The sequence below is a fragment of the Pinus tabuliformis genome, chromosome 1_1 (assembly GCF_031772625.1).
Source record: "Pinus tabuliformis cultivar Carrire ecotype Pingquan chromosome 1_1, CPIR1, whole genome shotgun sequence".
Taxonomy (NCBI): Eukaryota; Viridiplantae; Streptophyta; class Pinopsida; order Pinales; family Pinaceae; genus Pinus; species Pinus tabuliformis.
This window is the reverse complement of record NC_142297.1, coordinates 224,549,924-224,567,666: the sequence shown is the minus strand read 5'-3', so window position 1 is coordinate 224,567,666 and position 17,743 is coordinate 224,549,924. Positions and strand designations below refer to the sequence as shown.

Sequence of the window (17,743 nt, the reverse complement as noted above, 5' to 3'; positions counted from 1 at the left end):
GAATGCAGGACCACCTCAGAGACCTGGGCAAAATTAAAGCATGGGAAGAAACTCCGCAACGGCTTTGGCGCTTAGCTGACAGCCTTGTTCATAATGTGACTGACCAATCACGTGTATGTAATTTAAAGCTTTCCATGGACTGTCAAAATAGGGTTGTGTTATCAAAATTTTGTCTCATTTTTTGGATTCTTAAACTTTTCCAGAATGTCAAATCTTTTTTTCTAACAGCTCCGAATGAACAATTCAGGTGCGAGGAATTAGTATGGTTCAGGGAAACAGCCCTGAACAATCCTTTACAATACCAACTAATATGGGCAGATTGCAGCTGCTTAGGGCTGAAGGTTATAGTGTGGAAAAAATATTTAGAGTTGCGCAGCCACCACAGCTGCTATGGCTCTACTGGTATTCATGTCCGTTCTCCTCCCTACCTTACTGGATTTCAGTAAAGAATTTGCGAGTTTTATATATACAAGGGGGGAAATTGGAAACATTGTGGCATCATGAATGTCAGGTAGTAATCTTATTTCTTTAGATAAATGTCGTTTTGTTTTTCTTCCAATTGTAAAAATTGCTCTCAAGTACTGTCTTTGTATACCACAACGCCAAAAAGTTGACAGGCCACTGTGAAAATTGTGAATAATGCAGGCACCTCTGCAGTTGAGGGAGTTAAATGTTGTTGCTAACCTTTTAAATGTTCCAAAGTCCATTGGAACGCTGAAGCACCTTGAAAAATTTGTTGTGCGCTGGAAGAGACATATAGGTGGGAATCGTTGGGGTCAAGTCGAGCTTGAAAGTTTGCCAGACGAAGTTTGTGATATGTATTCTTTGAAATACTTGGAGTTAAAGCGCTGTAAAAGTTTGACGTCGCTGCCAGATTCAGCTGGAAACTGGACGAATCTTCAATGTATTGACTTGGTCTGGTGCTCCGCTTTGAAGAGGTTGCCATATTCAGCTGGGAACTGGATGAACCTCCAACATATCGACTTGCGTGAGTGCTCTGCTTTGCAGGGCCTCCCAGATTCAGTTGGGAACTGGAGTAACCTCCAACGTATTGACTTGCGCGACTGGCAGCGACTTCCAGATTCAGCTGGGAACTGGAGGAACCTCCAATGTGTTGAAAATATAATTTCAACTGTGCAACAGTTGAGCCATGCGGCAGCATGAAGACAATAACCGAGCGCTTCACCAAGGATCGGGAGGCAAGAACTTTCAAAAATCAAACTGCAGGCTTAAAGATCCGCTTTAACCTCAGCCGTCAGATCTAACTGATCAACGGTCTAGATCGTATCGGCGTATCGGCAAGTCTACATATCGGCGGGTTGGAGCATCGGAGGCAGGCAGCGGCAGCGATATGAAATATCGCCGATGAGCGATCGCCGATATCGCATCGGCGAAGTCGCAGCGGAAGGATTTACAAAATGCTTTTGTGTTTGCGATGAGCGATCGCCGATTTCGCTATCGGCACATCGCTATCGGCAATGTCATAGAGTCGGGGCCTTTAACATGAGTTATGTAGCGATGTGATGGAGCGGACCCGACAACATTATAAATAGTTTTTTGATAAACTTTCAAGTCCGCGCTCAGGGCATGTTTAATGTATTTCAGGCATATATATATATGATCGGAGGTATCGGCACACAGTGCGTTCGGCATATCGCAATCAGGGAAACCATGGGTGCAAAACTTTTCATATATGCGCGCTATGCGATGAAGCTCGGACCCAATGGGTTTCCGGAGCCAAACTGTATAATATTTGAAATCCACCCAAGGCCATTTTTCATGATTTAGCAGTGTTTTGCATATGTTTTCAAATATATGGAGAAACAGAGAATTGGCGCGGAGGCAGTTAAAGTGAGCATGGAACAGTACAGCATAGTAGGTAGAAGCTTTCAATTTACAGCATGGCCGAGAAGGAAGCAGGTTGCGTTCAAGCTCCTGCACATTGAATTTCCAGCGACCACAGTTAATGTTTTTTTTTTTCAGCCGAGGACGAGAAGGACAGCCTCGAGCAGTTCCCAATATGGGACGCCATTTTTTGTTCATTAAAACTACTCAGATTTTGTATGTAAGTTAGTAGTGTGCATTTGTAGTTGTCGGTGTGAGAGTGTGTGACAAAAGTGTAGCGCAGCAGCGCAAGTGAATGTTTTTTTACGCAGCAGCGTAGACTATAATGTATTATGTGTGTCTGTTTTTTTTGTGAATCCCTCTGAGCAGAAGAGGAAGAATATTGTATCAGGCTTTTCAATTTTAATGAATACAGATCCTTGTTTATGAGTGTAATACTCTGTTCTGATAAATAATTTGTAGCTTTCCGCTGTGTGAAGATCCTGGAGTCAAACAGAGCATTGTTCTCTGTGTGCATTTTATATTGTGTTTTTGGGATTTTGACAGAAAAATCCCCAACACAATGTATCGACTTGAGCGCGTGCTTCGCTTTCCAGGTCCTCCCAGATTCCGCTAGGAACTGGACGAACCTCCAACGGATCGACTTGGGTTGCTATGCTTTGCAAGCGCTCCCAGATTCAGTTGGAAATTGAACGAACCTCCAACGTATCAACTTGGGCGAATGCTCCGCCTTGCGGGGGCTCCGAAATTCAGCTGGGAACTGGACGAACCTTCACCGTATCGACTTGCGTGACTGCTCCGCATTGGAGGAGCTCCCAGATTCAGCGGGGAACTGGACGAACCTTCAACATATCGACTTGGGCTGGTGCTCCGCTATGCAGGGTCTTCCAAATTCAGCGGGGAACTGGACAAGCCTCCAACGTATCGACTTGGGCTGGTGATTCGCTTTGCAGGGGCTCCCAGCTTCAGCTGGGAACTGGAGGAGCCTCGAATGCATCGACTTGAGCTGCTCCGCTTTGCAGAGTCTCCCAGATTCAGTTGGGAACTGGAGGAACCTCCAACATATTGACTTCTGCAGTTGCTCTGCTTTGGAGGTGCTCCCAGATTCAGTTGGGAGCTGGACAAACGTCCAACGTATTGACTTCTTTGGGTGCTCTGCTCTGCAGGGACTCCCAGATTCAACTGGAAACTGGAGGAACCTCCACAGTATCGACTTCTGCGGGTGTTCCGCTTTGCAGGGGCTCCTAGATTCAGCTGGGAACTGGACGAACCTCAAATTTATGGACTTGCGCAAGTGCTCCAGTTTGCAGTGGGCGGGGGAAGCGCTGGAGCTGCTGCGTGAACGGCTGAAGAGTGACTTGTTGATATGAGAAATAATAACTAACTCATCATTACATTCGCGGCCAACAGTACGCTGGAGATGAGTTCCATCTTCACTCTATGAGTTCATTATCTATGACTCATTACGTTAGGCGTTCCTGCCAACTCTCGTCTACCCTTTTGCCCTGCTCTGCCTGATCATGTGTGATACTTTCACTTGTTGATCTGAAGTGTGATATCCGCTGATCTAAAATAACTGCCCAGATAATGAGTCTTCGTTTTCAAGGAAAAGCTTTACTAGTACTGAAGAAAATCCTTCAACAAGATAACATGCCCAATTTAATTATACAGGTATTTCAGAATACTTGCAAAATGCACAAGTTTCCTTCCAGCCTTTGATTTGATTTACTACGAATGTGTTACACTGGTTTTTATCTCGGTGTTTACAATCATGACAGAAAGCATGTTGAATAGAAATCCATATAATTTCAAGCCTGTAGCAATGGAATCAGTGTTTTCCCAAGTCGCAGATGTTCGTGACTTTAGGTATGGTATTTTCGTTGAATTTAATTGAATTTAACTTGAAATTTGATCATGGTGAAACATAGGGATTGAGTCTATTGTCCGTTTGAAACATAATTTGTCCTTGTGCGAAGTCATTCTGAAATATTTTATAATAAAGCATAAGCTGAACATAAGTTAGTCTTCATTCTTCATTTTTGCCCCAAACATAATATCATGAAAATGTATTCGATTAATATAAAAACAGACGTAGTTTTTTTCAGAGGAAAATCACTCTCTCCTATCTGCTATGTGCTTGTATCAAATAACCATCATACAGATAACGAATGCTGACAGAAATGAGGCTGTTAAAAATCACGCTTTTAAATGTTCTGCACTATCAAATCATTCTATTGTTACCATTTGTCCAGAATTTTGACTATAAGAATACCCATCTCATCTTGATGCTCAAATATGAGAACCCATTTCTGTGATGGGCTACTTCTCTTGGAAGTATTGAACGCAGAATAATGGTGTTTGAAAATGTGTTTGAATTCTGATTTCAACAATGGTTGTTCATATCAAAAACCAACTTCTTTAATGAACTAAATAGGCGACTGTATGTTTGCGAAGCAGGGCATTTGTGGGAACATGGAATCTGGGAGGTAAAGGGCTCTGCAATGGCCTGAATTTGGATGAATGGTTGTAAATATCAGATCCAACAGACATCTACATTTTGGGTATCAACAAACTCCCCTCGTCACATCAAAACCATCAAGATGAACAAAGCCTTGAAAATGTTTTATACATTTGAATTTTGTGATTTTTATGAATAAAAGGATATCAGTTAAAACTCTTATAATTTCAGAATGAAATTGGACGTTGAAACTTGATAGTTTTAATTATGATTTCCACAGCTATGTCAAAAGTCTAACAATATGCTGTCTGTACGTGGATTTTCCCAGGTTTCAAGAAATTGTGCCTTTAAATGCAGGAAACATTTTAGGGTCAGAGAACAATGGTCATGCTGCCAAACGTCTGACCCTTATTCACCAAACACTGAACAATTCAGGCACAAGCAAGAATAGAAATCAATGCAGGTGCTTATCACATTGTAGGGAACAGTTTGCAGAAATTCCAGAGGCCGTTAATTGTTTGGACTCAGATTGCGAATGCTCCAAAGAGCGTAAAAGTTCATTTTTTTCGATCAGGAAGCCTTTTCTGGAATTGAACATCTTTTCTAAGCCACACTATGAAGCTACAAATGACCCAAAAAAGCTAGAACAGAAATGTAGCCTTGCTGACCATCTCTTCCCAGGAAGATCATTTCATAGAGTAGATTCCAGTTCCTCTTTTATGTTAGTTTCATCAGAAGACGAGTATGCTTTGAGTGAAGGATGGTCTCCCTCTACTGTTTTCCACTCTCCAATGTTAAGTAGTCCATTGTCAGAAAACTTCGACTCAAATCGGATGAATAACAAGTTTAATTCAAGCAAGGAGAAGTACTATTTAGCAGCTAGCAAGCAGATGGTTGGCATTTTTCTCTGTATTTTGGTACGTAGCGATTTGAAACAACATTTATGAAATTTGAAAGTTTCATGCGTTGGACGTGGGCTGATGGGTTACCTTGGCAACAAGGTGAGAAAAAAATATTCTTTGCACTACATTTTTGTTTCTAATGCTTCAGGCCCGACAATTATTTGCATACTTTTTCTGCAAGTTTACTTTTATTTTTTAAGTGTCTGTTCACTAATTTACAAAAAGAAATCCATTTTCCAACCACATGACTAAACACTGGTCCATTTTTTACTAAAATAATTCTGTAAAATCCTAGGATAAATTTGCATAAAGCAGTGTCCTAACAGGCTATACAACATCACCTCATGCTGCATGTCACAGTACAATGTCAAAAGCTCTGCAAAGGACTACTTAATCTCATTATCTATTATGGAAACTCTCTGACCCTTTTTGCCTGATAATTACTTGGATTACACTTTCTTTCAGGGTTCCATCTCTATTAGCATGTTGCTCGATCAGACGAGTTTCTGTTTTTTATTTCTCATTTGACCTCTGGCGAGAAAGAAAATTTTATGAATTTCCATTAACCTGGGGATTTAATCTCTAGAGCCAAATGTAAGAAGATATGCAGTAGCAACAACACTCTACTCATATTTTAGTTAACATAAGTCCAAACAAATGAGTTTTTGTCATTAATATGTTTGCACTTTTCACTGAGACTACATATAAATCTGCAGACAACCGCAAATCCTTGTCTAGGAGACGAAAGAGCTGCCTAGATAACGAGTGTTCATTTTCAAGAAAAAAATTTATGGTATTGAACAAAATGCTTCCACTAGATAATATGCACAATTTTATTTTACAGGTGTTTCGGAATACTCGAAAAATGCACAAGTTTTCTCCCAGCCTTTGATTTGATTTACTAGGGATGCGTTGCACTGCATTTTGTTTACAATCATGAAAAAAAGCTTGTTGAATTGAAATCCAGATAATATCAAGCCTGTAGTGATGGAATCAGAGTTGTCCCACGTACCAGATGCTCGCGACTTTAGGTATGGTATTTTGGTTGAATTTAATTGAATTTAACTTTAGCTGAAATTTGATAATGGTGAAACATAGGGATTGAGTCTATTCTCTGTTTGAAACATAATTTGTCCTCTTGCTTGAGCGACGTCATTCTGGGATAGTTTATAATAAGCTGAACATAAGTTAGTCTTCATTCTTCATTTTTGACCCATGTTGATTTGAGCAGTTCTTTAAAACAAGAAAGAAATGAAATTTAAAACTGAATGGAAACTAAATACAAACACACAAGTAAAACACAAGATTGTACGTGGTAAAACCTTGACAGTGCGTCAAGGAAACATCCATGGGGCAAGGGATCGGATTCTTATTTGATTAAGAATGATTCTCCATGATTACAATAGTTCAGGCATTCATCAGTTTTATAAGAGCCTCCTCTGTTACATAACTATTGTTTCAGTATAAAACTAGCTTCGTAGTAACTAATACAATATTTACATAATTAGTTGTCAAATTCTAACAAACCCCACCTTGACAACAATTTTCCTAATCCCTTGCCCATGCCCATTCATCATCTCTTTTGCAAGCCAAGAGACGCTAAACACCATCGCAGCTTCTCTACTGTATCTGGCTTCGTGAATATGTTTGCACAATTCTCCTTTGGATGGACCTTCTTGAGAGCTACTTTTCCGCCATCGATCACATGTCCCAGAAAATGATACCTTACATCAATGTGCTTGGTCTTGTTGTGATAAGCTAGATTTGTAGCCAAGTGAATAGCACTATGACTGTCACATAATACATTCACTCTCTCCTGCGTCCTTCCAATCTCATCAAGTAGACCCTTTAACCAGATTGCTTCTTTACTGGCATCTGAAGTAGCTATATACTCTGCTTCAGTAGTGGACAACGCAACTGTTTCTTGAAGCTTTGACATCCAACTAATTGCTCCACCTGCAAGAGTAAAGACATAACCTGTAGTAGATCTCATTTTGTCCAAATCACCTACATAATTAGCATCCACATATCTGCAGACTCATCCTTCACTGCCATTAAAAATGACGCGATGATCACTTGTGCCTTTCAAATACCGAAGCACCCATTTCACTGCTCGCCAATGTTCTTCACCTGGATTTGCCATGAATCTGCTAACAACTCCAACTGTGTTGAAGATAATGGAGAATATCCTAGAATAGGTAGAGTTGGTTCACGTAGCCTCAGGATAGAAATTAGTTTCTATTTCTTTGGATGTTATTCTAACTTCCCTAAAACCATGTATTCTATTTAATGTGTAATGTTGATGAACAATATAGAGCGTTCTGCAGAGCCAGACTCTCTTGGTTCAGACTCTCTTTCGTAGAGCTGACCAATGGGTTGATGCAGGGCCAACCCTGCAAACCCAGAATTTCTAAATACTATGCATATAAAAATGCATTTCAGCATTTTTCCAAATAAAAACCTCAATACCTGGCAAATTCAACTCACACACTACTATTTGCATGCGGAAGCTTTTCAATATATGGTTTAAAATCATAATAAATTGTGTGGAAACTCCATCGCTCTCAGCCTCCACATTAACAGTACATTGAATCCCAACGCATCCCCCTTTAATTCAACAAACTTTAACTCACATACCTGTAACCTCTGCGCTACCAATCAGATCTTCGACCAGATGCAATCAACTAAGTTTCGATCGCTGCTTCCTTCTCTGTATGCAACCTGATGTTTGGATTAATCAATAAGTCGATTAATGAAATTTAATTCAGCTCAGAATTCCCATCGCTCCTGCAAACTCTGTTTCTCAATTCAACACTGTCACTCCTGCAAACACTGTTTTCCTGATATCGATTTCACATATTGAGCATGTTAAATAATCAACATTGAGTTATCGATTATCATGTACTGGATTTTAACACAAATCGATGTCAATTTCTTTACAAACAAATCATTCCTTCACGTGGTAGCATGGATCGGATACAAATCGATCTTCCACAATCAGAACCGCGTTTCTTCCAGCATGAATCAAAGTTGGAACTCTCGGTTTCCATTGAGAGAATGACGCAGTGATAAATTCAATATGGGTTTCAGAGAATCAACATTCGTTAATTCCGTCAGTCTCTAAGCTGAATTCAGTTTTTATGGCTTCAACACCCTAAGTCAATAGCGATAAATGCAATTGATTCACTATCGATTATGTTGAGTAACACAAGCTTTTATAAGTAACCAACAAGCCCGACAGACAGAGCTTTATGCACGGGTTTTAACACCAAACTGCGGCCCAAATACATTGGAAAATACCCACTCATGCCAAGATTCAACATTCATAACAATCAACGATTATGTATTTCAGGTTTCACACAGAGTCGATGTAATTTCAAGCACATCGAGTTACTCTTCCTCGTATCCAACTTCAACAACATGATTCATAATCCCATTGATCTTATTCATTGAAACACAAACTCAATAAAGGTGTAAACTCCAGAAATCAAATTCTGCATAAATATACAGTACTTACATAATAGCCTCCTTACTTGACCTGATTTCCCAATTGTTGGCCCTTTTACAATCTGCCCGAAGGCTTCCAAATAGAAACTCCTGCCCTCTACTCACACTCTCCCTCTCAATCTCACTCATCTCAACGCCTTTGAGGCTTGATAATTTATACAAATTGAATTGAACCAATTTAGGTTCAAATCCCTTTAATCACTCAACAAAGTCCTCGAATATCTCAACACCCCTACAATCTATATTTTATCCCTAAAATCTTGAAACTAAATCTAATTTAAATATATTTTTGGTGTGGACTCAACTAAGTCCCATACATAGCATTTCTACTTCCTAAAATTTCTACCTAATTCTATTTTCTCTCATATCCTTTTAATTAGTAAAAGAATATTTACAAAATCCTCACTTTTATAGTTTATCTCCTATTTTATTTGAAAATAACAAATTAATTAATAAAACAATTAAAATATCACACCCCCCTTTATTACATATTGAAAAAATGAAAATTGGCCTTGATGCTCCTGCATCATGGGTTTTATTTTCACTAATACAAACATTGTCATTTTTTATCATTGTATGAGAGCGTCAGGGCTGAGGAACCTATACGTTGGCTAGTGGGTGGTTCTTTGAACCGAAATCGTCGCAGGTTTTGAGTGGATAGATGTGACGATATACTACTACACTTCTCGAAAATTTCATTTTTTCGATCGTCGCATTTTTCCAGTGTACAGTTGCGATTAGTCTCTGAAAATTGGTGTATTTCTACGATGGTTGCGACTAGTCTCGGATATTGGGCAAATATCTGCGACAATCGTGTAAATCAAAGAAATTGCAAAGGGAGCCAAGAACAAGTCTATAGCTGTCAGAGAAGCTGAGGGGGGAAGCCAAGAAAAAGGTTGTAGCTGACAATAGGAGGTTGTCTGGAGGCTGAGAAGAAAGCCACGGAGATTTGCACGTGTGTTGCGAGATCTAACAACAGTGATCTGTCTTTGTCACAAATCTGGGGTAAATTTAACATCTTTTACCTATCGAAATTTTTTTTCTAAATCGCCAAGATGAATAACAACATATTTGAAGCATGCATGAACGAGCATAACAAGCTCGATGGTTCCAATTATGCAAATTGGAAGTTTAAGATGCAGACTTTGCTAGAAGCGCAGAGTGCTTGGCAGATTGTGAATGGGGATGAGCCGAGGCCCGCGGCTGGATCAGCATCGGTCCCAGATTGGGAGAAACGAGAAAGCAGAGCAAGGACAATGTTAAAGATGTCAGTGAAAGACTGTATTATACCACATATCAGAGAAGGTAAGTCAGCTAACGAGATCTGGGGAATTCTAAAGGAATTGTACGAGATCAAAAATTCAAATCGTCTTCTGTTCCTCAAGAGTAAGATTCTGTCCATGAAGATGGAGGAGAATGAAATGATTGCTTCATTCGTAGCAAGGATCAAGGATCTGAAAACCAAATTATTAGATATTGGTCATACAATGGACGATACAGATCTTGTGACCATTACAATGAATGGTGTCACTGATGATTATCAGATGTTCATCACTGGGATCAATGCCAGAGAGAAGATCTCGCATTTTGAAGAGCTGACATGTATACTAATGCAGGAAGAAGAGAGGAGATTGACTCTGAAGCCCCAGAGTGCCGATCTTGCATTGGTGGCGAGGAAGAACTTCTACAAAGGGAAAGGAGGTCCACAACAGCAAAACGGAGCAAGTTCACATAAACGGCCAAATCTGACCCAAGGTATGCATCCGAATAAAAACTACTCTGAAACTAAATGTTTTTATTGTGGAAAATTGGGTCATATTGCTAGGGAATGTAGGAAAAAGAAGTATCATGAAGAACAACAGAAGCCAAAGAGACATACAGGTCATCTCGCGAACAGTGATCAGATGCAGAATTTGAGGTTGTTAATGACAGATCGTGATGAAAATGTTGATGCAGACATCTAGTATGTAGATTCAGGAGCATCAACACACATGACAAGGAACAAGCACTAGCTGGAGGATTTTAAAGAGATCAACGAAGGCGCACAGATTTACCTAGGAGATGACAAAAGTCATCAAATCAAAGGATGTGGGAAAGTTTCTGTCATTCTACCTGATGGTAATATTAAACAAATTTACAATGTAATGTATGTGCCTGGCATAACAAAGAACTTGATTTCTGTACCAATGATTACATATCAAGATTTGAAAGTTGAATTTTTAAAATCTAACTGTTACATTAAGGATCTGCTAGATGGAATGAAGACAATTGCTACAAGAATCCGAACAAGAGGACTATACAAGTTGGATGTGAGACCTGCATCGGTTCGAGCACTGATAGCAGTGAGCCTGACTATAGAAGAGCTTTGGCACCAGAGATTCGGCCACATCAATTACAATGATTTGTTTTTACTACAGAGGAAATAAATGGTAAGAGATCTTCCTCTGCTAAAGCAAGTACATAATGATTGCGATGCTTGTACTTTAGGGAAAATGCATAGAGAAGAATTCCCTATTAGAGTAGAATAGAAACAGAGGGATATACTGGAGTTAGTGCACACAGACCTATGTGGTCCCATGCAGACAAAATCATTAGGAGGTGAAGTGTATTTCCTACTGTTTATTGATGACTGTACGAAGTTTTCTTGGGTGTATTTCTTAAGTAGGAAGAGTCATACATTCGAATACTTTAAGTAGTTTAAAAATATGATTGAAAGACAAACAGGGAAACAAATAAAAATTCTCTATTCTGATCAAGGGGGAGAATATAGGAAATATGAGCTGATTAGATGATCCAGGTGGATATTGGTGGCCACCTACCAAGTCCACTTGGACCCCCACCATTGTTTCTCTCAACTTTTTCAGTTTCCTTAATTGTAGCACAACTTACTATTTTTAGCAGTTTTTCGGGTCCTGAACTTCCGGAGCTGTTTTGAGGCCCTAAACGACTTTTTTTGGGAAAACTGAGAGCAACATGGGTCCATGGACCAAGAGCAAGGGCCAATTTTTCTCTTCCTAAAGTTATAGTTCTCAGATAGATCTTCCTAATGAGCTATTGTACGCGTCAAATGGAGATCAGGTGCCAAAGTTACGACCCCGGGAAATTGATGTACCAATTTACTCGAAAATGGCCCACAATTTGGTGTTTCATCTTCTAGGGTTAGGTTTTGGGATGTAAAGGGTTTTCCATTGTTTCTCAACAATAAATAGGCCTTTGAGCCTCATTGTAACACAGTTCAGAGGCATGTAGCTGCCACATCTCTTCTCGGAGATAAGCTACCATCGCCCTAACTAGTTTATTTCCATTTCTGTTTGTAAGCATATTTCAGTATTTTACATTAATGAAATGAAGTAGTATTTCTGTTGCATCTTTATGTTTATGGTTATCTCTGTAATTTTTTGCGTTCTTGTTTAAATTCGGATCAGTGGTATCAGAGCGGTCTGTTTTTTCTCTGTTTTTCTTTGCAGATCCCCAACGAGGTCAGAATATAAGGAGTTAGGGCTTGAACCGGTCGAACCTTTACAAGACCAGCCTCGAAAATCCTGACGGCCTCCCATGGCAGATGAGAAGAAAGACAAGGGGACAGGAGATCCTATCAAAATCTTGCTTGAAGAAGCCCTTGAGCGACAAAGGAACGCGATGATGGACAGCTTTGTGCAGATCCTTAAGCAGCTACCCAAAAGCGACGCATCGGCTTCCAACAGCTACTCTGGAAACACCACACCGTTTAAGGTACAAGTTAATTTTGAAATCCCCATATTCGAAGGTCAGATAGACGCAGATGTCGTAGATAAATGGTTAAATCTGCTAGATGGGTATTTTTCTGTTCATGAATTTTTGAGTCGGGAAAAGATTATTTTCGCTCTTCTCAAAGTAGCTCCCCGCGTCAAGGACTGGTGGGAAACCCACTGCAAGCAGAAGAATGAAAGTACGAGCTCACTATTTTCAGCCGCACCCACTTGGGATTCATTCCGGGATGCCGTCAAGGATCAGTACTACCCTATCAAAAGCTATGAGGACAAATACATCAAAAGGACCACACTGCGGTAGGGAAGGGACCAAGATGTGCCAAAGTTCACAACCAGTTTTCGGACCCTTCGCACACAGTTGGGTATCAAGGACTCTGAGTTACATTTGGTACTCAAATACCGCGGCTACCTACACAGATACATCCAGGAAGAGATGGAGTTCTTGAACATCTCCTTGCTTGGCACGACGTACCGATACGCTGTCAAAATCGACCAAAAGTTCAAACAGAAGAAGCGAGACTTTGGATTTGCGAATCCGAAGACCAAAGGACAAAGCCAAAGTGGTGTGACCCAAGACAACACCAGGAATTCAAAGAAGGACACAGGGAAGTGGTGTGAGTTCCACAAGAGTCCCACTCATAACACAAGTGAGTGTCGGACCAAGCAGTCACTGGTGGCCGAGTTGAAGGCTTTAGAATCAGGTGCATGTTCCAACCCTGAGTCAGAATCCTACAAGGGGAATGACAAAGGGAAACATATCATTGATGCGGAGCCCAACGTCACTGTTGTCACCGCCAAGATCCAAAAGAATGAACCTGAAGATCCAGAGGAGGGGAAACGCCTTTTCCACTCACAGATGTGGGTGAAGGGTTCGCCACTGCAATTCATTGTCGACAATGGCAGCCAAAAGAACCTCATTTCAGCAGAGGTCGTGAAGCGGTTGGGACTACCGACTACACCACACCCGCACCTGTATAGTATCGGGTGGCTTCATGAAGGACGAAATCTCAAAGTTCGCCAACAGTGTCGCCTTCCCTACAGCGTCAAGCCTTTCAGAAATGAGGTATTATGTGATGTTACACCTCTGGATGTTTGTGATGTACTATTAAACTAGCCATACTTGTGGAGGCGACATGCTGTGTATGAGTCAAGGCCTCGTGCTGTCATTATTTCTTTGTGTAATTCATTATACAAGATACCAGAGGTAGCCCGACCTACTGCCACCTCTTTGATCATTGCCAAGAAAGGTAGCAAGCTCATCTCACAGACTAGGAAATTTATTTTCTGTCTGGTTCGCTCCCAAAGTAAGGGGAAGTTCGTTGCCACATCCATGACCCCCGCGAAGGGTTCCTCCACACAATGGCAGCAGCAGTAGCAAAGGGATACAGTCATGATAGAACACAGGAACAACTTCTCCTCACCCACAAGGGTACCACACAAGCTTCAGGTGGGCAACAAACTCTGGTTGCATCTGCAGAAAGAACGCCTTACAAGAGCCCATCAGAAGCTACGACCATGCCGACATGGTCCTTAGACCATTACTAAGGCTGTGGGAAATAATGCTTTGGAGCATATCATTCCTCCATTCCTTCGCCTGCACCAAGTGTTCAATGTGTACCGCCTTCGGCCATACTTTCTACCATTATTAGACACATCCGACATTACAGAACAGCTCACACCCACATAATTAAATCCAGATTGCATGGAACAAGCTGCAACTTATCGGATCATGGACACACAGATCAAGCACACTCGCCAACAGAATATCGAACTGTATCGAGTTGTCAAAGCAGGCCAACTCCTTCACCAGGGCAAGTGGCTCAGCAGGGACCAAGTTCAGCAGAAGTTTCCTCATCTCATGGAGGAACTCAATGTAATGGGGACCATTGCTTCCAAAGAGAGGATGAATGATTCAGGTGGATATTGGTGGCCACCTGCCAATTCCACTTGGACCCCCACCATTGTTTCTCTCAGCTTTTTCAGTTTCCTTAATTGTAGCACAACTTACTATTTTTAGCAGTTTTTCGGGTCCTGAACTTTCGGAGCCGTTTTGAGGCCCTAAACGATGTTTTTTGGGAAAACTGGGAGCAACATGGGTTTATGGACCGATGTTGCTCTTCCCAAATTTATAGTTCTCGGATAGATATTTCTAACGAGCTATTGTACGCGTCAAACGGAGATCGGGTGCCAAAGTTACGACCTCGGGAAATTGATGTACCAATTTACCCAAACAGGGCCCACAATTTGGCATTTCATCTTCTAGGGTTAGGTTTTGGGATGTAAAGGGTTTTCCACTGTTCTCAAAAATAAATAGGCCTTCGAGCCTCATTGTAACACAGTTCAGAGGCATATAGTCGTCACATCTCTTCTCAGAGATAAGCTACCATCGCCCTAACTGGTTTATTTCCATTTATGTTTGTAAGAATATTTCAGTATTTTACATTAATGAAATGAAGTATTATTTCCGCTACATCTCTGTGTTTATGGTTATCTCTGTAATTTGTTGCATTCCTGTTTAAATCTGGATCATCAGATATTGTAAATATCATGGAATTTTGCAGCAGTTTACAGCACCCCATACTCCACAGTAGAATGGAGTAACAGAAAGGAAGAATGCGAGAAGCATGCTAAAAGGTAAGAATCTTTCAAATGGTTTTTGGGCTGAAGCAGTAAGTACTGCGGTTTATTTAAAAATTAGAAGTCCTACAAGAAGTCTTGAGTTTAAAACTCCTTTTGAAGCTTTGTATGGATATAAGCCTACAGTAAAACACTTAAGAATATTTGGATGTAAAGCATTTGCCCACATACCAGAGGAAGATAGAAGAAAATTAGACTCAAAAGCCATCAAATGTACTTTTATAAGGTATTGTTCATCATATAAAGCATACAGATTATTTAATCCCTCTACTCACAAGATCTTTGTTAGTAGAGATGTTAAATTCCATGAGCAGGATAGTGAAGAAACTGATGAGCACTATGATGGATGGGACATTCTGTACTTTGAAGAAGAGGATGCAGAGAACAATCAGGATCAGCAGCAAACAAAGGCAGAGGATGAACAACAGCAGCGACAGTAGCAGCAACAGCAACAACAGCAATAGCAACAACAACAGGAGGAAGAAAAAAGGTTTGAAACCACCACCCCACCACTCAAGAGATCAGGTAGGAAAGCTCAAATGCCTGCAAGATATAGGAAAATGCATTTATAACTAGTATGATGAATGTTGTTGAACCGTCTAGTTATGAAGAAGCAAATGAAAGTAATGAATGGAAAATAGCCATGGAACAGGAATATGATTCAATAATCATAAACAACACTTGGGAATTGGTAGAACTCACTAGAGGAAAACAGGTCATAGGTTGCAAATGGTTATATAAACCGAAAATTAATGCAGATGGAACTATAGAAAAACTGAAAGCTAGGCTGGTTGCAAAGGGGTACACACAAAAAGAAGGGATAGATTATGAGGAAACCTTCGCCCCTGTAGCTAAATTGAACACTATCATAATTTTAATTGCTTTAGGTACTTAAAAACATTGCATAATGCTCCAACTAGATGTAAAGTTTGCATTTCTGAATGGGGAACTGAAAGAAGAGGTTTATTTAGAGCAACCGGAAGGGTTTGTCTAGAAGGGAAAATAACATTTAGTCTGTAGGTTGAAGAAAGCACTCTATGGACTAAAACAAGCTCCCAGGTCATGGTATGAGAAAATTGATTCATTTTTTCTGCAAGCTGGCTACAATAGAAGTAAGAATGACCCTAATCTTTACACCATGAAAGATGAACAAGGGTGCGTAGTGCTGATTTCATTATATGTAGATGATTTGATAATTATAGGTGATGCTATATATCTAATTGATGAAATCAAGCAGCAGATGTCATAGATGTTTGAGATGAAGCATCTTGGTGAACTCAGATACTGTTTAGGTCTCGAGATCTGGAGAGATTCAGGTCAAACATTTCTGTCTCAAGCAAAGTATGTCAAAGGCCTGTTAGAAAAGTTTAGAATGGATCAGTGTAAGCCGGCACCAGTACCATTGCAGCAGAACATCAAATTGCAGTGTGAGGATGGCTCAAAAGCAGCGGATGCAACACTTTACAGATAGCTGGTTGGGAGTCTGATCTACCTAACCACCACTAGACCTGATTTGGCTTATGCAGTCAGTGTGTTAAGCCAATTTATGTCTAAGCCACTTGAAAGCCATTGGAATGCAACGAAGAATGTTTTAAGGTATCTACAAGGTACTGTAGATTATGGAATTATTTACACTGACTCTTCTGATGTTAGACTAGCAGGATTTGCAGATTCAAATTGGACAGGAAATGTAGATTATCGCAGATCTATAATAGGGTATGCATTCAGTCTTGGATCTGAGGTGATCACTTGGAGCAGCAAGAAGCAAAACACAGTCTCCTTGTCCTCAGCAGAAGCAAAGTATCAAGCCATGTGTGCAGCAACGTGCGAGGCAGTTTGGTTGCAGAGACTTCTCCAGGATGTTGGGGAAGAACAGACAGTCGCAACAACAATCAAATGTGACAATCAAAGTTCAATCAAGCTGGCCAACAATCCGGTGTTTCACAAAAACACAAAACATATTGATACTCAATTCCATTTTGTAAGGGAGAAAGTGCAATCTAAAGAAATTCATCTGGAATATTGTAATACATGTGATAATGTTGCAGACATTTTCACTAAGCCCCTTGGAAAAGTAAAATTTCAAATGTTTAGGGAGATGTTAGGCATATATGTGAACCCATTCTCCATTAAGGGGGAGTGTTGAAGATAATGGAGAATATCCTAGAATAGGTAGAGTTGGTTCACGTAGCCTCAGGATAGGAATTAGTTTCTATTTCTTCGGATGTTATTCTAACTTCCCTAAAACCATGTATTCTATTTAACAATGAACAATGTAGAGCGTTCTGCAGAGCTAGACTCTCCTGGTTCAGAGTCTCTTTCGTAGAGATGACCAGTGGGTTTTATTTTCATTAATACAAACATTGCCATTTTTATCAAACTACATGTGAAATGTCAGATCTTGTAGATGCCATCGCATACATTAAGTTGCCTACAACATTTGCATATGGTACATGAGACAAATACTGCTTTTCTTCATCAGTACTAGGACTCAAAACCGAAGAAAGCTTAAAGTGGGAAGCTAATGGAACATTAACAGCTTTCACATTGTTCATATCGAACTTTTCAAGTACTCTTTCCACATACTTCTGTTGTGATAACCAAAGCTTACCATTTTTCTTGTCTCTATGTATCTCCATGCCCAA

The 17,743-nt window shown here is 40.3% G+C and overlaps 1 protein-coding gene across 1 annotated transcript; it reads left to right on the top strand.

Annotated features, from left to right (window-relative positions):
* Positions 1–3,616: 3,616 nt before the first annotated feature.
* Positions 3,617–5,250, top strand: LOC149212350 (type IV inositol polyphosphate 5-phosphatase 7-like). The gene is made up of 2 exons (XM_089388649.1): positions 3,617–3,711; positions 4,632–5,250. The coding sequence occupies exons 1-2, from the start codon at positions 3,617–3,619 to the stop codon at positions 5,248–5,250; spliced, it is 714 nt and encodes a 237-aa protein (XP_089244775.1).
* Positions 5,251–17,743: the final 12,493 nt, after the last annotated feature.